The 26,395-nt window shown below is 52.6% G+C and overlaps 15 protein-coding genes and 2 non-coding genes across 17 annotated transcripts; 10 read left to right on the plus strand and 7 right to left on the minus strand.

Moving 5' to 3' along the window:
• Window positions 1-25: 25 nt before the first annotated feature.
• Window positions 26-2,557, plus strand: NAT1 (peptide alpha-N-acetyltransferase complex A subunit NAT1; the record flags this gene model as incomplete). The annotated part of the gene is made up of 1 exon (NM_209759.2): window positions 26-2,557. One exon carries the CDS (start codon window positions 26-28, stop codon window positions 2,555-2,557), a length of 2,532 nt encoding a protein of 843 aa, NP_984406.2.
• A 111-nt stretch (window positions 2,558-2,668) lies between these two features.
• AGOS_t0084 lies at window positions 2,669-2,750 on the minus strand. The gene has a single exon. It is a non-coding gene; the product is annotated as a tRNA-Ser (tRNA).
• A 605-nt stretch (window positions 2,751-3,355) lies between these two features.
• On the minus strand, window positions 3,356-4,630 carry AGOS_ADR311C (glycerol-3-phosphate dehydrogenase family protein; the record flags this gene model as incomplete). The annotated part of the gene is made up of 1 exon (NM_209760.1): window positions 3,356-4,630. The coding sequence occupies one exon, from the start codon at window positions 4,628-4,630 to the stop codon at window positions 3,356-3,358; it is 1,275 nt and encodes a 424-aa protein (NP_984407.1).
• Window positions 4,631-4,914: 284 nt separating this feature from the next.
• On the plus strand, window positions 4,915-6,897 carry MAM3 (Mam3p; the record flags this gene model as incomplete). The annotated part of the gene is made up of 1 exon (NM_209761.2): window positions 4,915-6,897. The coding sequence occupies one exon, from the start codon at window positions 4,915-4,917 to the stop codon at window positions 6,895-6,897; it is 1,983 nt and encodes a 660-aa protein (NP_984408.2).
• A 325-nt stretch (window positions 6,898-7,222) lies between these two features.
• Window positions 7,223-8,959, plus strand: RTK1 (putative serine/threonine protein kinase RTK1; the record flags this gene model as incomplete). Its single annotated transcript, NM_209762.2, has 1 exon — window positions 7,223-8,959. The coding sequence occupies one exon, from the start codon at window positions 7,223-7,225 to the stop codon at window positions 8,957-8,959; it is 1,737 nt and encodes a 578-aa protein (NP_984409.2).
• A 354-nt stretch (window positions 8,960-9,313) lies between these two features.
• PRS5 (ribose phosphate diphosphokinase subunit PRS5) lies at window positions 9,314-10,687 on the minus strand (the record flags this gene model as incomplete). Its single annotated transcript, NM_209763.2, has 1 exon — window positions 9,314-10,687. One exon carries the CDS (start codon window positions 10,685-10,687, stop codon window positions 9,314-9,316), a length of 1,374 nt encoding a protein of 457 aa, NP_984410.2.
• A 445-nt stretch (window positions 10,688-11,132) lies between these two features.
• APM4 (Apm4p) lies at window positions 11,133-12,500 on the plus strand (the record flags this gene model as incomplete). Its single annotated transcript, NM_209764.2, has 1 exon — window positions 11,133-12,500. One exon carries the CDS (start codon window positions 11,133-11,135, stop codon window positions 12,498-12,500), a length of 1,368 nt encoding a protein of 455 aa, NP_984411.2.
• A 485-nt stretch (window positions 12,501-12,985) lies between these two features.
• ARP2 (actin-related protein 2) lies at window positions 12,986-14,161 on the plus strand (the record flags this gene model as incomplete). Its single annotated transcript, NM_209765.2, has 1 exon — window positions 12,986-14,161. One exon carries the CDS (start codon window positions 12,986-12,988, stop codon window positions 14,159-14,161), a length of 1,176 nt encoding a protein of 391 aa, NP_984412.1.
• A 213-nt stretch (window positions 14,162-14,374) lies between these two features.
• MPS1 (serine/threonine/tyrosine protein kinase MPS1) lies at window positions 14,375-16,834 on the minus strand (the record flags this gene model as incomplete). The annotated part of the gene is made up of 1 exon (NM_209766.2): window positions 14,375-16,834. One exon carries the CDS (start codon window positions 16,832-16,834, stop codon window positions 14,375-14,377), a length of 2,460 nt encoding a protein of 819 aa, NP_984413.2.
• Window positions 16,835-17,229: 395 nt separating this feature from the next.
• AGOS_t0085 lies at window positions 17,230-17,302 on the plus strand. The gene has a single exon. It is a non-coding gene; the product is annotated as a tRNA-Ala (tRNA).
• Window positions 17,303-17,411: 109 nt separating this feature from the next.
• On the plus strand, window positions 17,412-18,464 carry AGOS_ADR318W (ADR318Wp; the record flags this gene model as incomplete). The annotated part of the gene is made up of 1 exon (NM_209767.1): window positions 17,412-18,464. The coding sequence occupies one exon, from the start codon at window positions 17,412-17,414 to the stop codon at window positions 18,462-18,464; it is 1,053 nt and encodes a 350-aa protein (NP_984414.1).
• A 121-nt stretch (window positions 18,465-18,585) lies between these two features.
• On the plus strand, window positions 18,586-19,326 carry AGOS_ADR319W (uncharacterized protein; the record flags this gene model as incomplete). Its single annotated transcript, NM_209768.1, has 1 exon — window positions 18,586-19,326. One exon carries the CDS (start codon window positions 18,586-18,588, stop codon window positions 19,324-19,326), a length of 741 nt encoding a protein of 246 aa, NP_984415.1.
• Window positions 19,327-19,371: 45 nt separating this feature from the next.
• Window positions 19,372-20,202, minus strand: ASF1 (nucleosome assembly factor ASF1; the record flags this gene model as incomplete). The annotated part of the gene is made up of 1 exon (NM_209769.2): window positions 19,372-20,202. The coding sequence occupies one exon, from the start codon at window positions 20,200-20,202 to the stop codon at window positions 19,372-19,374; it is 831 nt and encodes a 276-aa protein (NP_984416.2).
• Window positions 20,203-20,515: 313 nt separating this feature from the next.
• AGOS_ADR321C (ADR321Cp) lies at window positions 20,516-21,667 on the minus strand (the record flags this gene model as incomplete). The annotated part of the gene is made up of 1 exon (NM_209770.2): window positions 20,516-21,667. One exon carries the CDS (start codon window positions 21,665-21,667, stop codon window positions 20,516-20,518), a length of 1,152 nt encoding a protein of 383 aa, NP_984417.1.
• Window positions 21,668-22,102: 435 nt separating this feature from the next.
• UTH1 (SUN family protein UTH1) lies at window positions 22,103-23,629 on the plus strand (the record flags this gene model as incomplete). The annotated part of the gene is made up of 1 exon (NM_209771.2): window positions 22,103-23,629. One exon carries the CDS (start codon window positions 22,103-22,105, stop codon window positions 23,627-23,629), a length of 1,527 nt encoding a protein of 508 aa, NP_984418.1.
• Window positions 23,630-23,742: 113 nt separating this feature from the next.
• SHB17 (sedoheptulose-bisphosphatase) lies at window positions 23,743-24,549 on the minus strand (the record flags this gene model as incomplete). Its single annotated transcript, NM_209772.1, has 1 exon — window positions 23,743-24,549. One exon carries the CDS (start codon window positions 24,547-24,549, stop codon window positions 23,743-23,745), a length of 807 nt encoding a protein of 268 aa, NP_984419.1.
• A 404-nt stretch (window positions 24,550-24,953) lies between these two features.
• On the plus strand, window positions 24,954-26,297 carry UIP5 (Uip5p; the record flags this gene model as incomplete). The annotated part of the gene is made up of 1 exon (NM_209773.2): window positions 24,954-26,297. The coding sequence occupies one exon, from the start codon at window positions 24,954-24,956 to the stop codon at window positions 26,295-26,297; it is 1,344 nt and encodes a 447-aa protein (NP_984420.2).
• Between the last annotated feature and the right edge of the window lie 98 nt (window positions 26,298-26,395).

The following is a 26,395-nucleotide window of genomic DNA, read 5'->3' on the forward strand; positions in this document are numbered from 1 at the left end:
ATATTCCTCTCAATTGACAACGAATATGTCTAGAAAGAAGGTAGCTGCTGGTGGTAGACCAGCGTCGTCCTTGGGCAATAGATCCAAAGATGATAACAATATGCTGGAAGCTCTGAAGTTCTACGAGAATAAGAACTATAAGAGGTCGCTGAAAATCCTGGACACTGTTCTGAAAAAAAACCCTGGTCACGTTGAATCACTGGCCCTGAAAGGGCTGAACTACTTGTTCATCGAGCAGCGTAGCGAAGCAGCCACATATATCGAGAAGGCTGTGTCGAAAATAGTGGGCACGGCAGCGCCGCCTATCTGCTGCCACCTTCTGGGCATTTATTATCGGCAGGTTAAAGATTACGTGGAGGCGATCAAGTGGTTCCAAGCATCGCTGGATAACGGATCAACCAACAAGCAGATATACAGGGATCTTTCCAGCTTGCAGTCGCAGGTTGGTGATTGGAAGGGATTGCTTGGTTCTCGGCAGCAGTACTGGGAAAACTTTATGGGCTACCGTGCCAATTGGACATCCTTGGCGACTGCGCATGATCTGAATGGTCAGTATACCGAGGGTGCACAACTACTTTCGCGTTTTGAGGAGCTCGCCAAGGGAAAGCTCAGCGAGGCAGAGGCATACGAGCACAGTGAATGCCTGATGTACAAAAACGACTTGTTGTACAAGGCTGCCGCCGACGATTCTGCGAAACTGCGTGAGGTTTTGGCTCACCTGGATGAAATCGAAAATGAGGTGTTTGACAAGTATGCTTGGTATGAACGGCGCGCCGCTGTGTACATGAGGCTTGGCTGCACCAAGGAAGCCTCGCAGGTTTACAGAATTTTGATAAAGAGAAACCCTGATAACTTCAAGTACTACCGATTCCTAGAGGTTGCGCTGGGCATCCAGGGGAATGGCAAGATCAAGAAAGCGCTGTACGAGAAGTTGGAACGTTTCTACCCAAGGGCGGAGCCACCGAAATTCATTCCTCTCACTTTCATAAACCATCCTGAGGAGCTTGAAAAGAAACTGGAAGCTTATATTCTTGGTCAACTGTGCCGCGGTGTCCCTGCAGCCTTTAACAATATTAAGCCACTTTATGTCAAGCGGAATGCCGTCGTTCCATCCATTTCCGAAAAAATCGTCACACGCTACTTCCAGTCAATCGACGGCACGGCATCTCCTATTCAGTATGTTTGGACAGCCTATTACCTTGCCCAGCACTTCCTATTTTTGAAGAATTTTGTTCGGGCGCAGGAGTGCATTGATCTTGCAATAAACCATACACCAACCTTGGTTGAATTATACATTTTGAAAGCGCGCATCCTCAAGCATGTTGGCTTATTGAAGGAAGCCGCTGAGGTAATTGATGAGGGAAGAAAATTGGACTTGCAGGACCGTTTCGTCAACACTAAGACCGTAAAGTACTTTTTGAGGGCTAATATGATTGACAAAGCTGTCGAAGTCGTGTCTCTGTTCACGAAGAACGACAATACTGCTAATGGTGTCAAGGACTTGCACTTGATGGAGGCGTCCTGGTTTATTGTTGAACAGGCTGAGGCTTATTACAGGTTGAGTATTGAGGCGGCTAAGAAACTAGAAGCGTTGAAGGAACTGCCTCCATCTGAAGATGAGGAGAGCCAGGAAACTCGTTTTGCAGAGATCAGGGAGCAAGAGTATCAAATGAAGAAATTTAAAGGCCTATCATTAAAACGATTTTCAGCGATACCAAAGATCTACAAGCAGTTTGAAGATGATAAATTAGACTTCCACTCCTATTGTATGAGAAAAGGAACGCCTAGGGCTTATATGGAAATGCTGAGGTGGGGTGACCAGATATTTGTTAAGCCCATGTATGTGAGAGCCCTCGTAGGCGTGGCCGATATTTATTTCTCCTTGGACGATGAATTGCGCGCAACCGCAGACAGCGGCGACGCGCTAGTGGATGCAAACAAACGTTCTAATCGCAAGGCGAGGAAGGTAGCTGCAGCGTTAAACAAGCGGAAGGGGACTGAAAGGAATCAAGTTCTGGCTTATTCAGGGGACGAGGATCCTTTTGGAGATGCATTGCTTGCCACAAAATCCCCCGTACAAGATTTCTACGATGAGTTTTACAAATGGTATGCCAGTCAGGTCCGTAGTAATGACATGTGCTACGATCTAGACTTCAGATACCATCTAAAATGTGGGAAAACGGCGCCAGCCTTGGGGGCCCTGACCAAGATGGTCAAGTACCACAGTGCTGAAAGCGCTATGACTGGTGCAATGGTGTTGAGCCTGGCAAATGTGATCAGGGACTCAAGTCCTTATGATTTGATTGCCAAGAAGGTCGCTGCAAAGGGCCTAGAAACTGAATTTCCAAGTATGCCACTAGATAAAGTAAGCGACCCTACTTTCAATTGGCTGGAATACTTGACCAGCAACTTCAGTGTTAATGTTGACTCGCTAGTTTTCCTCTACCGCATGAACCTGGGTATCCTACCACCAACTGAGATCAAAAACGTGCTACTTGAGCATTTATCTGAGGTCGATCCGTATCTGCAAAATCAGATCCTCCAATATGTGCTCTAAGTCAGTATTAGTAAATAGTTAATACAATCTAGTGCCGTTCAGGGTACCTTCTATTATTATTATTACTACATTTCCTTTGGAAGCACCAAAATGCCAGCAAGCAAAAAATAACGACAACAGCAGGACTCGAACCTGCGCGGGCATAGCCCAAAAGATTTCTAATCTTTCGCCTTAACCGCTCGGCCATGTTGCCAGTATTATTCAATATAAAGTTAATTTGGAATAGGTTTTAAAATACATATCACGTGAGTCCTTTCGTCGTTCCGACTATACGCTATACATCCACGTGCATGGTGCATGGCTTGGTGCTGCACGGCGCAACCGCTTCACCGGATCGGCATGCATGTCGGAAAGACGCGGATCAAACCGTCGGATAATCCTTGTCGCCGAAAGGAAGGCGGAACGCACCGGAATAGTATCACCGGATAATCTGTGACTTCTTTCACCTGGCTTGCCCAATGCCGAACGCGAGGCTAATATTGAAAGTAACATACAATATATTGACTCACGATACACTCTCGCGCGGGGCTAGTACGCAACCACACCCCGGTGCGTGACCGGATCACGCACAAGTTTGCTACGGCGCGAGGCATTAGTTAGGGCATCGGCATCCGGCATCCAGAAAACCATTTCTGATTACCTCAGAATAATCCGGAAGCCGGTCCTCTTCAAGAGCAAGCTGAAGATAGAAGTAATAATAGTCAATTGAGGATCCCTCATAGTATACAAGTTTATGTAGGTATATCGGGGCGGCAACGCCAGTCTGCCGCTGGTTCGGGCTCGTAGGCCCAGAGGCGCTTAGGCATCCTCAAGCATGTCAGGTAACTTGGACATTGGAACGCCCTCGTAGACAATCTTGTACACAGCCTCAAACAGTGGGAACTCGTCCTTCTTGCCGCACTGCTGCAACCACTCGTGCACCTCCTGCGTCGTGTAAATGCCCTGGGATGACTGGCCGTTCAAGAGCTCCTTCTCAAGCTCTTGTGCGGATTTGCCGGTCTCTGCCATGGCACGACCAATGCGGACATTCCTGCCACCCGCACAGGTAGTGATCAGGTCTGCGACACCGGCAGACTCCTGGTAGAAGGTCTCCACCTTCGATTCCGGGAAGAACATGCGCGCAAACTTGATCATCTCGCTCAAGCCTACGCGCTGCACGGCTGCGGCTGCGTTGTTGCCCCACCCGAGGCCCAGCACGAAACCGCAAGCCAGCGCAACCACGTTCTTCAGCGCGCCCGCAACGGAAATCCCCGCGACGTCGTCCACAACGTTCACGTGGAAGTAGGGGCGGTGGAACAGCTTCTTCAATACCGCGTGGTCCACGTCCTTGCCCGTGCCACGGAAGTCCTGGGGCAGCGTGTACGCCACTGTCGTCTCCGACCAGTTGCCCTTCGCCACCTCCGGCGCCAGGTTCGCACCGGATAGCGCGCCGCAAGGGATGTGCAGGTGCTCCTCGATGTAGGTCGACAGCAGCTGCACGCCGTCCTTGCCCACGCTGAAGCCCTTCAGGCACGAGATCGCCCGCGCGCCCGGCTTCACGTGCCCCTTGAGCTGCTCCACAATCCGCCCCAGAAACTGGTGTGGTATGTTAAACACTAGCACATCCGCGTCCGCGGCGGCAGCCGCCACCGACGGGTTCGCAACCAGGTTTTCCGGCAGCGTGATTCCCGGCAGATACTTCACGTTCTCGTGTTGCTCGTTGATGATCTCCGTCAGCTTGCGGCCCTCAATCTGCTCCTCGAACACCCACATGTCCACGCGCCGCTCAAACAGCTGCGGGTACTCCTGCGTGTTCTCCGCCACCACCTTGGCGATGGTGGTCCCCCAGTTACCCGACCCGATAACTGTCACTTTGAAGGGGCGCTCCAACCGGATCTCCGACGACGTCGACCGCGAAAGAATCTGCGACGTTTGCTGTAGTCTATCTGTGCCCGCCATCGTGTGTGTATAACTCGTCCTTGCGTGCGTTCTAGCGTAACTAGTCTGTGAGAATAGCCCTCTGTTTACTTGCTTCAGTACTCTAAATTGCGCCACAAAAGTAGGTGAGCGTATAAGAGCCGTTGTGTTTACCATTCATATCAGCCGATGCGGCTAGTAACAGCGGGTGAGATCCTTGTATTTATATAGTTGCCGCTAATTACCCCAATTTCGTAAGGCGGCGCTTAGGAAGCTGTTTTTCTTTTCCGTTACATCACCACGGCGCCGATGACGACTGAGTGGGACAAACGGGACAAATGCCGGGACAAAGGTGGGTCACCGGGGACGGCGGGAGGTTGTGACACGTGACCGGGAGGGGGCTTGTGTGCGAAAGGTTAATAACCAGCTGGGCGGCGCCCAGCAGCAGGCGGGAGGACGGCATGCGACGAAGTCAGGATAGAAGCGCGAGACGTGCAGGGGTGCTCGGGGTGTTAGCGCGGGTGCCCACGCTGGCGGCGGCGCTGCCAGTGGCGGGGCGGCGCGCGGAGGTGCCCTCGGGCGAGGGGCAGTTCTGGACGTTCATGGCGGTGAGTGCGGTGTTGGTGCTACTGGGGGGGATGTTTGCGGGACTGACGCTGGGGCTGATGGGGCAGGACGAGATGTACCTGAAGGTGATCAGCACGTCGGGGAGCCGCGCGGAGCGGCAGCACGCGCGGAAGGTGCTGCGGCTGATCGGGCACGGAAAGCATTGGGTGCTGGTGACGCTGCTGCTGAGCAATGTGATCACGAACGAGACGCTGCCGATCGTGCTGGACCGTTGCCTGGGCGGGGGATGGCAGGCGGTGGTGATGAGCACGGGGCTGATTGTGGTGTTCGGGGAGATCATCCCGCAGTCGGTGTGCGTGCGCTACGGGCTGGAGGTGGGCGCGTGGTGCAGCCCGTTCGTACTGTGCCTGATGTACCTGACATACCCGGTGGCGTACCCGATAGCCCTGCTGCTGGACTACCTACTGGGCGAGGACCACGGGACCGTGTACAAGAAGTCCGGGCTGAAGACGCTGGTCACGCTGCACAAAACGATGGGTGTGGAGCGCCTGACGCAGGACGAGGTCACTATCATATCTGCGGTGCTCGACCTGAAGGACAAGCAGGTGCAGGAGATCATGACGCCCATCGAGAACGTATTTACGATTAGTGCGGACCGGATCCTGGACGAGAAGGTCGTTGAGGAGATCTTCAACTCTGGCTTCTCGCGGATTCCGATATACCTGCCTGGGCAGCCCACCAACTTCATTGGAATGTTGTTGGTGCGGGTCCTTATATCTTATGACCCTGCTGATGCGCTGCCCGTTTCGCACTTTCCGCTTGCCACACTCCCGGAGACGTCGCCAAATACGTCATGCCTGAATATCCTCAACTACTTCCAAGAAGGCAAGTCCCACATGTGCATTGTGTCCCGGGACCCTGGCTCTTCTTCTGGGGCTCTGGGTGTTGTCACGCTGGAAGACGTTATCGAGGAGCTTATAGGCGAGGAAATCGTGGACGAGTCTGACGTGTTTGTGAATATTCACCAGCGGATCGTCCGCGAGCAGCCGGGGCCTCTCTCGCGCCGCCATGTGACATCTTACTTGCACTCTCTCTACACTAGCACCAGCAGGGCATCTGCTGTGGCCGCCGCTGGCGCTCGTTCCGAGCAGGCTGGCCCGGCCGAGAAGCAGGCCCTGCTCGGCGCCGGGCCGGCAGAAGGCCGATTGCATCCTGCCCAGGATGTGATACAGCCACTGAACCCTGCCGCGAACCCGTTGAACATTAGCAACCCACATGTGACGATCAAAAGGCAGGCCGCAATTCTGCAGCATGCCGACTGTCCCAACCGAGCTACCGCGGATAACAGCGACGAGAACCACGCGCTGCAGTCCGCACACGGCTCGCCGCAGGAGCGCGGTGCGTCCTGCGACTACGGAGGGACCTCGACTACGCCGTCACGTGAGCATGCCGCTCGCGAGGTCATGGTCAACGAGCACTCCGCTCTGGCCACCAAGGCACTGGAGCACACTTACGCGACCGGGTCCACGACCCACGTAGTGACCACGATGGAGGGCGGGCACAGTCCCTCCTCCGGCCACCTTCGCGGAGGCTTGCCGCGCCGCGTGGACGCGCTGGCTCCCAGGCCTGGCGCCGCCAAGGAGCTGCCTTACCGGAATGCAATTGCTTCGAGCTATCGGTCTACCAAGAACGGGATTGTTGAGTCCATCGTCACCATCGAGGGTGTCCCGAAGACCATTATCGAGCCTGCCCAGGATTGGGACGATTCCCACTCGGCCGCAGAATTTCGTCTGTCTTCTCACCGCGGACTCTACTTGGAATCCACTGCTAAGGATAGCTCTGAGGACCCTTCGGAATCCTCATCGAATGCAGCATGACCATCAGTAACTGTTATGCAAGAGCCGAGTACGGCCTCGTATGTAAACCCCCGACCTCGTGTTCACGTGCTTAGAATCGTGCGATACGATGCAGGGACAACAATGGGTCGGTTAGGTTTCCCTTTACAATTCCTGGATTTTCATAATGCGTTCTGAGCTGTGCTGTCTAATTCGAATTGCGGTTCTATATGGGAAGAAACGGTGAGTGCATGATACTCTATCCGGCGAGTCGTACATTCTGAGGATAAGCTACCCACATACAGGATTATAGTGCGCCAAGTACGGAGTCGGACTTTGTTGAAGTGCCGCAGCTACCATATATAAAATGCCGGAAACTATATCGACGCAGCAAAGTCATGGCAGCGTTGCTGATAGTACTTCTATTCGATCGACCAAATCAAACTCCAGCTTCTTTAATGCTGCAAAGAGCAAGAGCAAGCTAAACCTGTCACGGCTTTTTAGGGGGAGCGGCGGTGCCAGTGGGCACCCGCAGCACAGCAGCGGGCGTGGGCAGAGTGGTCTTGGGCAGCAGACGGGATCTACGCACGTGGGCGGAACGGACAAGCTGCAACTGGATACGCTGCTTTCTCCGCGACCCAGCAACTGGTCATCACAGTCGGGCGCTCAAGATGGACTGCCGAACTTCCCGTCGTCGCCGTCTCTATCGACGATGACCAGCCGGGGGGTTCATGGAATTCCCATGTTTGGGGACGCTAAGAAGGGCGAGGTGCAGCTACTGTATAATCCGGGTGATCAGGAGGCGCAACACAAATTGGAAAAGTCGCCCGGCGCCTACTCGGCGACTACTCTTGACACGTCACCTCATCCGAATCAGCATTTGACTCAGTACTTGCAGAGTCAGATTGAGTCCATCCGTGATAAGGAAGCGCAGCGGCATCAGTTGACGCCGCCGCCAGCAAAGGAACCTAGCCAGATTAAGAAGTCATTGCGTTTGAAGCGCTTTTTAAAGTTCCCCAGTTCCAGCAAACAAGAAGACAAGACCCCACCGCCACAGCAAACTGTTATACCGGCAACAGCAGTTATAACTGATCGTGAAACGATACAGATGACTCTTTATGGGTCGGACGATGCACATGCGTTAATCAAGAAGTTTGGGATCCCTGGCAAAGTTCTGGGAGAGGGTGTTTCTGGGTCTGTGTCTGTCATCAAGTCGACTGACGGGCAGCTTTTCGCTGTGAAACGGTTTAGACCCCGGGCACCGCGCGAGACATTGAAGGAGTACTCGCGTAAAGTGACTTCCGAATTTTGCACGGGATCCACTTTACGTCATCAGAATATTATCGAGACGTTAGATATGCTGCAAGAGGGCGAGCTTTTCTTGGTGGTCATGGAGTATTGTCCCTATGATTTCTTCAATCTTGTCATGAGCAACCAAATGACAAAGCACGAGGTCTGGTGTTACTTTAAACAAATATGCCGTGGTGTGGATTATTTGCATTCCCAAGGGCTAGCGCATCGCGATCTGAAACTTGATAACTGCGTAGTGACTGCAGACGGAATTCTCAAATTGATCGACTTTGGGAGCGCTATTATATTCCGGTACAACTTCAATAGTAAACTGGAACCAGCCAAAGGCATAGTTGGTAGTGATCCATATTTGGCTCCTGAGTTGCTGACGCAGCTGTATTATGACCCAAGTGCGGCTGATGTATGGTCTATCGCAGTCATGTTTTACTGTATGTCCCTGAGAAGGTTTCCGTGGAAAAAGCCAAGTGAAGATGTCCCATCATTTAAACTTTTCTGTCAGAAACCTGACGATGAAAATGACCACAGTAAAGGGCCTTATAGACTATTGAAGCTGCTACCGCGTGCGACTCGGCTGTTAATCAGCCGCATGCTTGAGTTAGACCCAAAGAAGAGGGCATCAATCACTGAGATAATTCAGGATCCATGGTTCTTATCTATAGAGGCATGTGATAAGGACCTGCTGGCAGTACATCCACCTGATACACATACACACCACCTGGTCACAGAGGAAGAACTGCGAATACTGAACGCGGAACAAAAGGACAAGGTGTCGGAGAAAGAGAAGGCTTCATGATTTGTTTGAAGCCATAGGGCAGATGTATAGAGAACAATGATTCACATGACTTCTAAGGATAATAAACTAATAAATCTTTTCAGTGCTGTCCTATATTGCTTAACATTAGGCTACTACAACGCAAACCAGCACTCATGAATTACACACATGAATTATTTTCTTTTTTAATGCTGGATAATATTGTAGGACACTCAACAACTATCGTAACATTATGCCAACCATAATTGTAGCAATATACCAGACCGAGATATGTCGCATATATAAGGGAAGATACTGGTTCCGTAAGGGATACGGCAAAGCGTCATTCGGTTAATATAGGATGGATATATAATTTATTGACTATACTACAATTAGTTAAGTAACGTATTCGAATAACATACTGATGGATTCACCATTATGGATACGCCTGATTGCTTCACCAAAGACGCGGGATACGTCGATGATGTCAACCCTATCTTTCCCCAAAATTCTTACAGTTTCCTCCTGTGGTACAGTATTGGTAATAATGATTTTGTCGATCGCCGATTGGGCTACGCGGTTCAAAGCATCGCCGCTAAACACTCCGTGGGTGACCACTGCATAAACCTTGGTGGCGCCCTGCTCCTTCAATAGGGTCGCAGCACGTGTGATAGTATACGAAGTGTCAACAAGATCATCGAGCAGGATACACACCTTATCACGCACCTGTCCAACCAGCATAGTAGTTTGCACATACTTGGAGGAGCCCAACGAAGACTTCACATCAGTGGAGTTCAAATTAGAAATCAGTGGCTTGGGCGAAAGAGGCATCCCGCCCCCAGAAGCGAGAGTAGCATCGGGCGGGCCTTTGAGGATTTGCGACCGGCGCTCCTTGTGGATAAGCGCAAATGGAAGCCCCAGGGCGTCTGCCACTTTGCTCGAACGCTTGGCCCCACCACTGTCTGGCGATACAATAACCGCATCTTTGTATTCGGGTATACGGTGCTGTATGTAGGCCTGGATGAGCGGTTTACAGTAGAGGTTGTCAACGCCTATCGAGAAAAAGCCTTGGAACTGGGGGTCGTGTAGATCCATCGTGATCACATGATCCGCACCCGCAGTCGTCAACAGATTGGCGACCAGAGTCCCGCTTTGGGCGACCCATAGCTTGTAGCTAGAGTTATTGGAGTTGAAGGCAGTTCCAGCAGCCTCCGACGAGGACGCCTCCTCGTGTTTCTGGATGACCGGAATGCGCGAGTTCGAACCTGAGTGCTCCAGCTTCGCGCGCACGGGCGCCGACTCGCCCAGCTGTAGCGTCGAGATACTGTTCTCGATCGCGAGCTCGATGCTCTTTCGTGCGCTCTGTGACACCGGCTTCTGAGTCGTCAGCACCGATTCCACCGCCTCCGCTCCCTTCTCGCCTGCTTTCCGCGCCTTGGAGATCAGCGGAGCCCCCTTCGCTGTGTACGGAATATCCGGCTGCCGCGAGTAGCAGAAGTACGGCATCACCGCCGTCACACGACTGGCAGAGGACGTCTTGCACGCGTTGATCAGAATCAAAAGCTCCATGAAATTGTCGTTCACGTGCCCGCACCCACTCTGAATCACGTAAACGTCCTTCTCCCGCACGGACTCCCCGATATTGATACTCGTCTCCCCGTTCGAGAATTTGCCGAGCTTCACCTCCGCAGGCCTGATGCTCAGGTTCTCGCATATCTTATTGACAAGCGATGGGTGAGAACTCCCCGCAAACACGATTATATTGTTCATCTTGCGCGTGCACTCGTCTTCCTTACCACTATACCTCCTGCGATACTCCTGTGCGTTGTATGGTGCCCACGAGGTCAAAAGATGAGTAAAATCCTTATATGTTAGCTAACAGGAAATTTTTCACATCCCGAAACGTCGAGCAGCACTCCCGAGCTCGATACGTGGAAACTCATATAGGACGCTGGGTGAAGGCGTCCACTGCCAATTGAGATCTATCTTCGTATCCGCTTGTTAGCCTGCTTTTCATAGCTAGTTTATGTCACAAGGTTTATGTCCGGTCGCTATTATGTGTCGCTTCCCGTAGAATATGACGTAGCGCTTGACGATCCAACAATTGGCTATTATTCTCCAAGAGGCTCGAGGCCAATGGCGGGAAAGCAGATGCAAGGTTTATCGGTGAGAAGTCAGGACGCGGAAGTGAAGGACTAGGTGCAGCTAGCGTGCAATGATCGATGCGTTCTTTGTATTTGCGCCCCGTGGGAGCCTGATAGTGAGCAAGCTCATCAGCGGGGAGGCCAAGGAATCGCTGTCGGAAGTGTTCCGGCTGCAAGTTATCAATGGGTTGGAGATACGATCACCGGTGCTGACCCTGGGGTCAACGACGTTCCAGCACATACGCACGAGTGGAGGGCTCTGGATGGTGGTGGTGGTGCGAGGTAATGCGGACAGCGCGGCGATTTGGGAGTTTCTGTATCACATGAACAAACTGCTGGATGCATACGCAATCAACACTGAGGAGGCGCTACTGGATGACTTCATGCTGTGCTACGAGCTGCTGGACGTGGTGCTGGATAGTGGGCTTCCCCAGGATACCGAGCTGTCGCACATCGTGCCGCTGCTGTCGCGGAAGCCGGCGACGGGCGAAAGCGCGAGCGGCGACGACTTCCTGAACAGCGCGCGGCTGCGGCGGACGGGGACGAAGAACGTCTCCGTGGAGACGCTGGACCACTTCAGCCGGGATGTGTGCCCATGGCGCGGGGAGGGGATCAAGTATAAGAAAAACGAGGTCTACCTAGATGTGATAGAGAAGCTGAGCCTGCTGGTAAACCGCGACGGCACGATCCTGAAGGCATATGTGGATGGCACGGTCCAATGCACCGCGCATTTGTCCGGCATGCCACTCTGCCACTTTGGGTTCAATGACTCGCAGTCGTTGCGGCAGCGCTCGCCCCGCAGGCAGTACGCGCCGCGCGTGTTCGGCACGGACGAGCGCGAAAGTGTTGTGCTCGAGGACTGCAAGTTCCACCAGTGCGTGCAGCTCAACAAGTTCGATCAGGAGCGGGTCATCCGCTTTGTTCCCCCAGACGGCGAATTCGAGCTGATGAAGTACCACATCAGAGACGACCTCCGGCCGCCCTTTAAGGTCACCCCCGTGGTTTCCAAGGTCAATGAGCGGTCTATAGAGTACCGCATCACCCTGCAGTCTCTGTTCCCCACCAAGCTGTCCGCGAAGGACGTCGAGCTCTATATCCCGGCACCGCCCTACACGATAAGCGCCAAGGTGAACGTGTCCTGCGGCAAGTGTAAGTTCGTCCCCGAGGAAAACGCCATCATTTGGAAGATCCACAAATTCCATGGCCTTACCGAAAACACCCTTTCTGCTGTCACCATAGCCGACGAGCAGGGACATTACGCGCAGGTGCTCGACCAGTGGCCGCGGCCGCCCATCTCCTTGAAGTTCGAGATCATGATGTTCAGCAACAGCGGCCTTGTCGTCCGCTACTTCAAGGTCGTGGAGAAAGACCTCAAGTACAACACCTTCAAGTGGGTCAAGTACATCTCGCGCTCTGGCGCCTACGAGATTCGCTACTGACGCAGAGGCCGATGCGTCTGCTTTTTTGTCCGCGACGCTGTCGTCGAAGACAATCGCACTGCACACCACTACCACGCATATAGAATTAGGCTGCTCCAAAAATGTAGATTAGCACCAGAGCTTGCTCTAATTCAGTCCCGTGCATTTATCCAAATACGTAACTTGCCTTTGGTCGCACCCAACAGCTCTGCCACGCTCTTTGGGTGCTCCGATCCGCCACGCTTCATGCGAACCCCGCCAGAAGGGCTGGTATAAGTGAAATGCGCAACATCAAGCGCCTGTTCCAGCCTATAATTCTATAGGACTTCCCACTGGTACCATACCGGGACTTTGGAAGCGCAGCAGTTTATTCGTATAAGAAGACGAATGAGGGTAGCGAAAAGGGGCTTTATGGCATGGACTTTTTGAAGATACAACTTCACCACGTACACCTATACTCAGACTATACTGCCTAATAGCTTTAGCTCATTCAAATTGACTTCAAAATGGATCCGCAAAAGCCAATTGTCCTGGATCAGGGAACGGGGTTCGTCAAAATCGGTCGTGCGGGAGAAAACTTCCCTGACTACACATTTCCGTCCATTGTGGGGCGACCAATTCTCAGAGCAGACGAGCGGGCCAATGTCAGCACGCCGCTGAAAGACATCATGATTGGGGATGAGGCGAGTCAAGTCAGATCGTACCTGCAGATTTCGTATCCGATGGAAAACGGTATTATCCGGGACTGGGCAGACATGGAACTGCTGTGGGACTATGCGTTCTACGAGCAGATGAAGCTGCCCTCGACATCGGGGGGCAAGGTGTTGCTGACGGAGCCGCCGATGAATCCGCTGCGGAATAGAGAGCAGATGTGCGAGGTGATGTTTGAGAAGTATGATTTCGGCGGGGTGTATGTGGGCATCCAGGCGGTGCTGGCGCTGTATGCGCAGGGGCTGTCCTCGGGGGTGGTGGTCGACTCGGGCGACGGTGTCACGCACATTGTGCCCGTGTACGAGTCTGTCGTGCTGAACCACTTGACAAGGAGACTGGATGTGGCTGGCAGGGATATGACGAGGTACCTGATTGACCTGCTATCGCGTCGGGGATATGCCTTCAACAAAACAGCCGACTTCGAGACCGTACGCCAGATCAAGGAGAAGCTGTGCTATGTATCGTACGACCTCGACCTCGATACCAGACTGGCTCAGGAAACCACCACACTTGTGGAACAGTACGAACTGCCTGACGGAAGAGTGATCAAGGTCGGGTCGGAGCGTTTTGAGGCACCAGAGTGTCTCTTCCAACCAAGCTTAGTGGATGTAGAGCAACCCGGTATTGGTGAGATGCTCTTCAATACGATTCAATCCGCAGACGTTGATATTGTTTCAACTTTGTACAAGGCCATTGTCCTCTCCGGAGGTTCCTCCATGTACCCCGGTTTGCCTTCCAGACTAGAGAAGGAATTGAAGCAGTTATGGTTTACACGGGTGTTGAAGAACGATCCTACTCGTCTAGAAAAGTTTAAGGTGCGCATTGAAGATCCGCCTAGAAGAAAACATATGGTGTTTACCGGTGGTGCTGTCCTAGCTAGCATTATGGCCGATAAGGAACATATGTGGCTCACAAAGCAGGAGTGGGAGGAATCAGGTCCTGCCTCCATGTCCAAATTTGGACCAAGGTAGATGTTATATACATAATAAATAAGAATGAAAAAATAGTCCAGCATGCTTGCCTACAATTAATGTAGTCCGAAATGACTGAGAAGACCCAACATGATAGCGCTCCTGTGAAGGGGTAATCTTCAGAAGGAACAAAAGAAGTAAAGTTATTAAATCAATATTACAAAAATTTTACAATCATTAATATTCTTATCATTTTCAGTTTATACATGTATTTTACAATCTAAAATCACTTAACCTATGCCAAACATCATCTGCCAAGTCCTCAACCTTTTCCTTAGAAACATACCTCTGATCAGAACCATATTTTACCGCATTTTTAATCAAATCGCGAATAAAGAAATGAGTAACGGTAATTGGTTTAATGAAGGGGCCCCGTAACAACTCATCCACGGTCCAACGCCTTTCCGGATTTCTTTCTAAACATGCCTTTATAGTATCCAATGCAGTACGTGGGACAAAGTCCCCTGTAGGTGTCTTTTCGGGATATACTATTTTCACTTCTGGGTTCATTATTGCTAGTAACCTATTCTGGCCTTGAAAGCTCCCATAAGGTGGCTTCCCATATATCATTTGGTACATTATGCAACCACAAGACCAGATATCTGAGGGCTTGCCAACCTTCCATCTATTATGATGCATTTCCTGTTGAATTTGGTCTGAGTCCTGTGTGTAGTTCATCGCCACTAACGCTTCTGGTGCCATATAGTTTGGGGTACCGATCTGTGTATCACGGTAAATGTTCACTGTGTGGTCGGGAACTGCGTTGGCAATGCCAAAGTCAATGATCTTCAAGATACCCTTGACAAAGACAAAATTGGCAGGCTTCAAGTCGGAATGCACAATACCAGCATCATGAACAACCTTGACACACTTTAACATCTCCTGCGCATGGTACCGCACAAATTCGATGTCTAGCGGCATACTTGACCGCTGCGCTAGCACCTGTGAGAGATCGTGATCGCCGCACTCCATAACCACGTATAGGACACCATGGTTCATTTCATGATCGATCAATTTGACAACACGAGTCTGGTTTTCCAACTTTTTCAAAAGTTCAATTTCGCCTTTGAATCCATCAGCACTGGCATCATCAAATTCATCAAAGGAGACCCTCTTGAGTGCATATATCCTATTACTTGAGTTGCGAACTTTGTAAACTTTTGAAGAGCCTCCTCTTCCCAATAGTTCTACCTTCTCATATTCGGACCCATTTACAGTAATCACCTGTCTCTTCCTTTGGGGTAACTGGTGTACATTAGCTGGTACCTCTGCAGATGGGGGTTTTAAGGGAATTGTTGTAATTACAGGGTCTCTGACTGGTTCGACAATTTCTACCTTCTTCACGGACGCCGCGGCAGGGGCTTTCTTGAGGTAGTCATGTAACTCGTCCACTTTCTGTTTCTTGGTTATTATTGAAGGATGGCGGTTTGCGTTGACATCCAGGCTATTCAGTGCCTCCCTTTTCTTGGTATTCTGATTAATTAAAAGTGGTTCGTAAGGAGTAGAATTCTTCTGTACGGGTGTATGTTTCTGGGAGTCTGCATAGTTGGGTGCCCCTGCAGATATAGGAGAAGAAAGTAATTTAGAGAAAGAGCTTACGGAGGCATCGCTGTGCTTCCTCCGGGGCTGCCTATCCCTTTTGATCATCGAATTAGCAGCCTGTGGTGGAGTTAGCTTATTGCTACCGGAGCTAATAGAGGCAATACCGTTGGCTTCTTTCAATGCAACAGCGGTGGAAGCTATGGCAGAATTATTCGTAGGAAGCTGTGCCACCTGGCCCCCGCTGCCATTGAGTACATTCTTTCGTACTGCAGCCCTCCTATTTTCCCTTTTCTGCATCTCGAAGTAAATTCGTGAAATGTTCGGGAGCTCGCTAGTTGGTAGGTTGTGCTTCTTCAAGTATTGGTAAGGGTTCAAGTCTCCAAATGAGATGTTTCCGTAGTCACTTAGGCCAGATTGACGGGCTGCACTGTGGCTCTCCTTGTCGTCGTGTCTTGCGCGTTCTTCCGTGTCAAGGAAAACATTGTACCCATTGTTGTTAAGCACACCACTGTTGCTGTTGGAAGAGGTGGAAACATTGCCCTCCTGGTGGGACACATCTCTAGATTCATCATGGCTGATGTTGGACGAAAACTCAAAGTTTGTCGTGGTAGAGTTCCGTTTTGCCGGGCCCAACGTCGCAAGCCGTGATGTAATGAACCTCCGGCTCCGACGTGTGCCTTGTCTTGATAGTATCTCATCCTTCATCGACTGCTGTATCACCTGATACCGGTGCGAACTAAGTCCGTCGTCGCCCGGAGCCGTGCGCTCCGCGTCCACCGTCGTCATGCTAGGCTGATGCTTCGACATGGAGCTGAACAACGTCGAGTGCGAGTCCTCCGTGTTCATCGTGCCAGTGAACGTGCTCGGCTTCGTATGCCCGCTCGTCGCGGTCGCGTTACCCCCTTGTAGAGACGTCCCACTGCGCCTCAGATAGGTCGGGGTTTCGTTCTCCTTGTCCGTGAGCAACGCCGACCCAAAGTTGCTCAACTTCGGTGGTCCCAGGGGGTGGTCGTCATCAGAGTCGCTGTTTAAATGCAGCTGGGGCCTGCGGAGAAGCTGATTGACGCTCCCGCTTTGCGAGCAGCTGCTCGCCGGCCGGAGATACTGCTGTGAAGTGCCCAACTCACGCATTCCACTTCGCTCTTCAGCACTATTGCCAGAGTGATGTATGTGCTACCTATTGAAGAATATCACAGTCTTATATTGGCTCCGGATCCTGTTCAAATGAGCAGTTAGTGGCTTCTGCTATTGCATCCAACGGTCTGAAAAGGGCTTGTTTATTAACTAAAGAGCAGCTTTTCGCGATCTCCACAAAACGCCGGATCTCATGGGTGTGGGTGTTATGCAAGGGTTGCATTACTGACATCTGTACCAGCAACCAGGCTAATAACTGACGACATCGGAGCATATATGGTATGCGGATGGCCTTGTGGCCATGCTTCAGGGCGCTCAGGGCACCTTGGTTCTGACCGCGTAGTTACAGTCGTGATACATATACTACATACTAACAGATACCATCAATACCTGGGCGTGTGGCGTAGTTGGTAGCGCGCTCCCTTAGCATGGGAGAGGTCATCGGTTCGATTCCGGTCTCGTCCAATTCTTTTTAATAGTCGCTGGTTCGATTCTAACTCATTTAAATTCTATTTTTGAAGAGTCAGGCAAAGGATGCACTCCTGCATTCTTGGGACCAGAAGGTATAGTGAACATGCCCGCCTCTAGAGTCGGAATCGCATCGCTCCCAGATGAGGTAAAGCTCGAGCTGCTCTTTCATGCACCAGAGCTGCGCTATCTGTCACGCGAATGGTACCGATTGCACGATGTAGTGTGTGCTTTGAAGTGTGCGAGGCTTGCCGACCATAAACTGCTGACGAGGTGCCTGAAGGGCTTTAGTAGTTATTCGAAAGCCTGCTTAGAGGAATTGGAGCCGTTGAGGCTTCTGTGCCGCGAGGGTATAGCCCAGACGGCGGGTGACCGTTCGGAGAGTATTGAGGAGCGCATGACAGGTGCCTGGTACTGGGCATACTATATGGAGTTTGTCTATCCACTCGTTATCCTGCAGAGTCTCTCTTTCGAGCAGAACCGCTTGCCGTTGAAGCCAGTGGAGGTTTTGTTATGCAATTCTAAATCGAGAGAGCTCAGCTTATGGGTACATCTGGTTCAACGAACCCCGGGCCTGCGTCCTACGATCTACTTGAATGTTACCGCGTTCGACTGTCGCGACGATGATGAGCGAGGGGATGAGCGAGAGGGCGCATCACGGAAAGTTTTACAGGAGCTTCAGATAAAGCACACTCTGGAGGACTTTGTCGCCGAGAGGATGACGCAGCCAGGAAAATACTGTCTCAAGTTGCCCCCGCTACAGCTCTCCTGCCCGGGGCACGGAGTTCTGTTGCGAGCGGAATGCAGCATTAGGGGCACCGGATGCGAACAGCTAATACCGCTGGCTCTTGATTTCGCACCGTACCAAATACACAGACCGTGGTTCATGTTCAAAACCTATCGCGAATGGTATAATTTATGCCTTAGAAACAGGAGGACGGGCGAGTTCATTATGGACGTTTTTGATATATACCCGGAATGTCCAATCACCTCAAGAGAGTTCTTGTTTCGGTTCCTTGATTGCGAGGTCCGAAACAGCCACCTCGATTGGACCACACCATACCTCGGGGAACGTGATTCACCTTCCCAACCGTTGGCGCCCCTCCAGAATTCCCCCTATGCAGAAATCCAACCTCGGGCTCAACTTTGGTGGACATAATAAATAAGTTCGACAAAGCACTTTGTATTTTATCACGTGATGTATAGATGCTTAATGGCAGCCGGATAGCAGTTCGCATTCATTCGTCACAAGCGGCCCCAGCCAAAGCGTGGGCGCTCGGATGAGCCACACGGAGAGCGACAGTGACTATAGCAGCTCTGAGGAGTCTATACAGTACGAGAGACCGGTGTTTTTGCACGCGCGAGGCAGTGGTGCGACCTCTGACGAAGTCACACCGGCTGGCATGCATGCCTCCGGAGAGACACCTAGCCTGGGGCGCCCAGCAAACATGACGAAACGGTTTGATTTCTGTAATGTGCACAAAGTGCGTTTCCGAGAGCCAGTGATGTCCCCTCCAGTCTCTCAGACACCTTGTGGAGGACCGGTAACGGCGAACCTAAGGGCCTATGGAGACGTCAACGGTTACCAGTTCCTTGTCACAGAAGACGCCTACAACCTCATGTCGCCGACTTCAGATACCGAGCCAACCACACCGCCGACTGTCCATATCCCTCCTAGCGCACCGCGGCCTGCCCGTGCCTCTGGGCGCCGCCGTGCGATGAAAGAGTACTGGTTCGGAAGTCGCGACGTGCGCATCCCCGTGCCTACGCTACCGCCTCTTCTGGACGCCAGCAAGGAATGTGTTACTGCAGCGGGTGTCCGCGCGTTCCTGACGGAAAGCAGTCTGCTGCTGCAGATCCCCTTTCAGCGGCTGCTGAAGGAGCAGCGGGTCCGCTGGCACCCAGACAGAATGCAGCGCATCTGCAGCAGCAGGGGTATTGTTCCAGACACCAACCTGATTACGCTCGTCTCGCAGGTTATTAATGAGCTCTGGCGTGAGTATCAAAGTGGTCAAATGTAAGCTGTTTAGAGATATATATACCTACCAAAAGCCAAGCTTGCTTAATTACTTAGACTCGGTAGTATCCTGCGGGGTAGGTACTGTGTCTGCCCCCCCTTCGCTGGCGCCGACCGGTTCGCCGTCGTCATCCTCCTCTTCTTCGTCTACTTCCTCGGCCTCGTCGCCGTCCTCGTCCTCCTCGTCCTCGTCTTCTTCCTCCTCGGCCTCCAGATCTATCTCCTCCGCTTCATCGTCCTCCTCGTCCTCGGTCTGGACCTTGCGCTTCTTGGCGTCGGGGCCGTCGCTGGCGCCCTCCTCGTCCGCGCCCTCCTCGTCCGCGCCCTCCTCGTCCTCGTCCTCGTCCTCGTCCTCGTCGTCCACCTCCTCGTCGTCAACGCCCGGCTGCTCCGGAGGGTACTCGTCCTCGGCCTCGTTATCCCATACAATGTTGAACCGCGTGACACGTGGTTTCTCGGCCAGGATGTTCCGCACAACGTGGTCCACCTGCACCTTCTGCGGAGGATCGTTGCGCAGCTCCTCTGTGTCGTACTCGTTGTTCACATAGTACCCCACCCTCACGAACTCGCGCCCGTCGTACGAGCACGACAATAGGATCACCGTGACGCTCACCAGCTCGCTCGCGGGAATCAGCTCCGCAGACGGCGGATCCGCCGTGAACAAAAACTTGTTCACACCCACCGGGATCGGCCCCACCAGGATCGAGTCCAACTCCTGGTCATGCTCCAGCGACCGCGATGACCCCACATATGTCAGCTTCCACTCCAGATCGTGCTTCAGGGGCTCCAAGCACTCAAACGTGATCTCGAATTCGTACGGATCGGTGAACTTGGCAGGGTTGTTGACCACCTTCACCCCCAAGAGACTCACAATTGACATGACAGAATCAATAACCTTCCGCACGCTTATATCTAACTACACCAGCTCCTCACTCGGCGTCCTTAGCTGCTATGCACAGCCCACGACCCTCCATTTCACGTCAACTTTTTAAAAGTTCGCTCCTGGAACAGAAGAGAAAAGAAAAAACTATAACTGTCCCGATTGACGCGTTTCGCGTAGTGTCTAACGGCCATATTAACAAGCGCTAACTGGACCACGGCGGCCAGCCAAGTGGAAATGCACATATTATAGTTGGTCCAGCATTATTATGCAGATGCAGCAGCACATGTACGTAGTGACCGCGCTGGGTCAATCACACCAGCTGCTGCAGGAGACCTTCTTGCTCGAAGGAGAGCTTGCGCAGGTTCCGACCGCCGTCTATAAAGCCTTGTGGCCTGCGCGGCAGCGAGACATACTCGTCTGGCGCCGACCCATCCTGCCAGGTAGGGAAGCTCGAGACGGAGTCGCGTGCCAGAAACGTCGAGAACTGCGGCGAGGAGTGCTTGGACAGCGGCTCGGCATCGGCGATGCTCGCGAGCAGCGAGATGCCGGCGCTGAGAGAAAGCAGGCCGAACAGCATGCCGAAGACGTAGGCAGTGCCGAGCAGGGCCTCCTGCTCGTAGAATATGGCACCGTTCAGGATGGTGACACTGTTGTAGACGGAGAAGACAAACGGGTAGAGCACGGATGTGGAGACGTACTGCAGCGCCTGGTTCAGCAGGTAGAGCTGCAGCAGCGCAAAAGTGAGGAAGGAGCACAACACCGGCAGCAGACGCCACGCGAGGAGCGAGAACACGAACGGCTCGTGTGCGGCATGTAGCAGGATGTCCGCGACGCACTTTGCGCACAGCAGCGAGTGGGCAGACCAGATCCCGCTGGCCAGCGCGAGCATTAGGCCGTCCTTCTGCGGCCAGCGCGAGTCCAGGTGCCGCAGCACGCCCCACGAGCGCGACCTGCGCAGGCGATAGTACGCGTATGCGACCAGGCCCGCCGCCAGCACGTTGCTTGCGCCGAAGAACCAGAGGAACCGCGAGCGGCTAACCAGCTGCACCAGCTGTCCGTAATCGTGCCGCAGCGCGTCCCCGGACGCCAGCCCCATGCGTGTGCCCACAGTCCCCAGCATCACGCCGCCCCCGCAGATCAGCACCGTCCCGACGCACGTAAGCATACAAAACGGCTCTGCGAGCAGCCAACACGAAAACCAGCTGTTGAACAGCAGTCCGCACGCCTGCAGCGGGGCCAGCATCACCAGTGGTAGCGTGGCAATCTGCATCGTGCTTCCGAACACGTTCGCTAGAATGAATAGCGTCAGACCCATCTGCCATAGGCGGCTACGGTACACCACCTGCACAGTTCCCCGTGCCACTTGCAGCGCAGCCTTGCGCTGAAGTACCAGGCCAAAAGACTGCATACCGCTTGAAACTACCGCCACCACGACCCCATAATAAACCAGTTGATCGACCATTCGCTTGGATACCCTGCACCCTTCGCTGCAGAGTACTCTACTGTGGGGCGCCTTTTGGGCTCTAGGGTCTCTACGCTATGCCAAAACATACTGGGCTCCGGTGCGGTCATTGTTTCGGATGCTGTATTGTCACGTGACCGATGGACAGGGTACCCCTGTCCGGCTTCTCCTTTCCGGCTTCCAGGGGCGATCGAAGTAGCCGGAGAATCGGAAAAAAGTAACTCCGGGATGGAAAAGTAATTCCGGAATCCCTGGCAGAACTACGGAACCATCGAAGACCTGGGGGACGAGCAGGCCATGCTTATGTAGTCGGTTGGCGTCGGACTGGCTAACACAGCCCTGTTCACTCGCATATATAAAGCTCTTCCCGTGGCGGCGGTTCTGCACGTGGAGTCGTAGCCATCTCAATCTGCTAGGCGCTAAGAACTGATAGAGATGCAGCTGAAGCCTTTCGTTTTCCTTGCAGTGTTGCCGGTCTCTTCTGCCATTCCCACGCACAAGCACCGGCGGCACAGGCGCGATAGCCAGGGCCACCTGACAATGACAGCGACCCCGTTCCTGGCCGCCGATGTGGAGCGGCAGATGTCGCCCACGCCGGGCGTGGAATCCAGCAGCGTGTGGGCCAACACTTCTCGATACGCCAGTGGAAGCGAATCCGTTAGCGAGGCTGTCAGCGATGGGACGTCCACGTTCGTTAGCGACAGCTTCACGGAAAGCGAGTCGTCCGAAGGGAACGGTACCCTGATCGCGGATTTCGAAACCTTGGAGAGTGATACGTCGATTGGCAACGCCACCATGGCGCCAGAGTCCATCTCAAGCGTGTCATTCAGCAGCGCCAGTGATGCCGACGTCTCAGCTTTCCCGACCGCGAACGTGTCCGGGACTGCACCTCTGTCCGACATCAGTTCCGTATCGGAGTCAGTAGCTAGCAGCAGCACGCTTGCAGGCGATGTTACTTTGAACACGTCGACGCCGGTCCTCAGCTCTACTGCGGAACCTTCAGACACCAATTTATCTAGCACAAGTGCCGGGTGGCTAAGTTCCATAAGCACCGCGGTGTGGGGCTCAAGCACGGATGTTTCATCGACTAGCAGTGCGTATCCCTCTGCCAGCTCGCGGCCAAAGAACACCACTGGTCCATCGGACATCCACGGCGATCTTCAGAACTTTGAACCCCCTACTCAGAAATTCGTGGATGGGAGTGTCTCATGCGACGAGTTCCCTGTGGGCCAAGGTGTGGTTGATCTGTCATGGGTCGGGCTGGGCGGATGGGCGTCTGTGATGGACATGGATGGCAGCACTGCGGAAGGCTGCAAGGATGGCTTCTACTGCTCCTACGCATGCCAGGCCGGTATGTCGAAGACACAATGGCCTTCGAGTCAGCCTGGGGACGGTCGCTCCGTTGGCGGTCTCTACTGTAAGGATGGAAAATTGCATCGCTCCAACCCTGGCGCGGACTATTTGTGTCAATGGGACGTTGACTCCGCTGCAGCGGTCAACAAGGTCGGGCAGCCAATCGCCATGTGCAGAACTGATTACCCAGCCTCGGAAAACATGGTTGTCCCCACAGTATTGGAGCCTGGCAGCAGTAAGCCGGTTTCGGTCGTGGATGCCAACAATTACTACATGTGGCAGGGTAAGAAGACTTCGACTCAGTACTACGTCAATAATGCGGGCGTTTCGGTGGAAGACGGTTGCGTATGGGGAGAGAACGGCTCTGGTATAGGTAACTGGGCTCCTGTCGTGCTTGGAGCAGGTTACGACAATGGTATCAGTTACTTGTCCATTATCCCTAACCCCAACAACAAGGTACCTCCAAACTACAATGTCAGAATAGTAGCGAGCCCGGGGTCCAAAGTCATTGGTGACTGTAAGTACGAAAATGGAGTCTACAATGGCGAGGGTACCGATGGTTGCACCGTGTCAGTTCTTTCTGGGACAGCGAACTTTGAGTTCTATTAAAAGGATAGCTGACAGAATTTAAAGGATATGATTTATATGGTTAATTATTTTCATTTGTGGTGGTACTACCGCCCTTCGTTAGTATTATTAGTAACTTCTTCCGGTTGTGTACCTTACCCGTCGTGCTGTGATTCCTCCTGTGGGGGGCAAACGAAAGCGCCAGCGAGAGCTAGAGCTGGCTCGTCAATATTGTGGTGTGCGTACGACAACACACCGATGCCACCTGCGTCTAGCAAGAAGTTGGGGTTGTCCTGCAGGTACCGGAATTGCTCCAGCCGCACCAAGGGCACGGAATCGTCATTCCGGTTACTCGAGGGCATGGCGCAGTCTGGCGTCGGCGCTTCGACGCCCATCTTCATCCAGAGCGCAGAAAAATAACGGAGAGCATGGCCATGCGCAAACACCAGAATATCGCTCGGCCGTCCCTCAGCTTGGTGCTGCCGGTGTAATGCCTGGATCCGGGCAATCACTCGTGATAGCCTCAGGCCCACCTGCTGGGTGCTCTCGCCGTTCTCGCAGCCGTCGCGCCATATATTCCATGGGCGCTTGCAGTCCAAGCCACGGCTACGACGCAATTCGATAATCTGGCTTGTCAGCAGACCTTCGTAGTCACCGTACTCCCACTCCCGTAGGTCCTCGTCGACCACCACCTGGATGCGTGCACGTTCATCTTCACTGAGGCTTTCCAAAACCAGGTCCACAGTCTTCCGCGCGCGTTGGCGTGGAGAAGTAAATACGTATGTTATGTGCGCAGGATCAATGTATTTTGCGCTAAATATCGCAGCACCAGTGCGCCGCATCTGGCCGACACCATATTCGGTCAGCGGAAGGTCTGTCAAGCCTGTGTATTGACCTGATTTTGACCATTCAGTCTGTCCGTGACGGATCACAATGCAACGGGGGGTATGCGTCTTCGCCATTAGTATTCTTGTCGCTGGGACCCTCAATGCATGTGGCCATTTGGAGTTGAAGGCTTTTAACCCTGGGCATCTCGGAATCACGTGACTCGCATTTCAGACCAGGAATAGACGTTAGACTACTAGATCGGAAGCGGTGTCGCATGTCCCTGTCCATCTCTACTCGCGGACAGTGCTCGGTTCTTCCTTTGGCAATTTCTTCCTTAGTTCAACCTCATTCTGTCGAGTGAACGTAGACATTTATGCAGGAAAATCACATTATACATACTCAGCTGTCCTAACTGATTGCAAGTGCAGCTAAACCCGTTGAGTGGCCTTCGCGAGAGAACCCTCGCCTGTCATTACAGCGTATTCGAAACTGTCACGGTGTGGAAACTCACATTTCTTTGTGTTGGTGGAGCAACACCATGGGGAGCAAGCGCTTGACCTCTGCTCGTAATCACACGGGCGCCTGGCTCACATCAATACTGGTTGTTATCACATTCGTGGTATTCCATGTGATATTCCCAGCGCTGGATCAAGAGCAGGGTGATCCCGCTGTGCAAGGGCTGTCGGTGGTAGATCGATGGATCAAGGAACAGGACGGGCAGGAATTACGAGTGAAGCGCTTCTATAATGGAGACGCGTCGCTAATGGTACCTTTCCTAGACAAAATAAACAAGTACTGGCATGTCAGTGGCACGGCGCAGATCAAGAATTGGGAACATATCGAGTTGTCGCTCCGGGGACAGAAGGATCGCTGGGGAGTACTTCTCTCGAATGGGATCGGGGATAACACGATCAACGACTTCGAGACCATTGTGGATTTCAGCATTGACACGCAATCTTACAATGCACCTGTAGGTGATGGTATGGCGATTGTACTCACTTCGCAGCAGGACTACATGCGGGAGGACCTCCATTCTTCCTATGCTCGAAAACAATACATGCTGAATACTGCTCTGGAGATGGACAATCATGACTTGATGGGCTTTCCGCGCAATCTTCCAGGTCTGGCAATCGTCTTGGATACATACAAGAATGATCCGGAGACCAAGCTGGCGCCTCCGTTTATATCGATGTTCCTAAACAAGGACCCAAGCAGCGAATACTACGACGCTGCCAGCGATGGCCGTCGCTCAACGTCTTTGCAGCTGATGCATCTGCCGGCACATCTTTCAGGTCGCAAAACGAGAATTCGCATTATATACCTTGAAAGCGTAGGCTTTCTCAAGGTTGATATCGACTACAGTGGGAAGAACCAGTGGATACAGCTCTTTAAGCAGCAGACCGGCGTACAGCTCCCAAAGAATCCTGTTACGGGGGAAAGATACATTGGAATAGGTTCCAAGACTGGCACATACTCGCAGACTGTGATTCTGAATAATGTTGAGACGTATGAATACCACTGGGCGTCGTCTACCTCTGCAGAGGGAGCCGAGGGCGAGGATACCTTTGACTACGTCCAAGAAATCACCAAGTTCCTGAAATGGCAGCTAGGGGAGTCAATTAAGATGGAAGAAGATGAGTACATGAAGTGGTCCTTAATACGGACGCAGATGTTTGACAGTGATCTAACCAGGTTAAGGGACGCGCCACCCCCAAAGAAGAGGTGGAGCCCCTTAGGGTTTCTGAAGCGTACTTGTATATGGTTTGCGATCACTGTATGTGTTTACCTCGTGTCAGTGTATATCAGGGTGATCCTGCGGAGAAAAGGCATTCTCAGAAGCAGGCTTTACAAAAGGAACTTTCCCGTCGGCCTATTAGGATAGCAAGTTTCGCATTCGTGAAAACGACCTATTAAGAATGCGGGCATATGCCCTAAAAGTATATTAATGGCTTAGACACCCTAGATGTCTGTATGAGTTTA

Source organism: Eremothecium gossypii, chromosome IV (genome assembly GCF_000091025.4).
Source record: "Eremothecium gossypii ATCC 10895 chromosome IV, complete sequence".
Taxonomy (NCBI): Eukaryota; Fungi; Ascomycota; class Saccharomycetes; order Saccharomycetales; family Saccharomycetaceae; genus Eremothecium; species Eremothecium gossypii.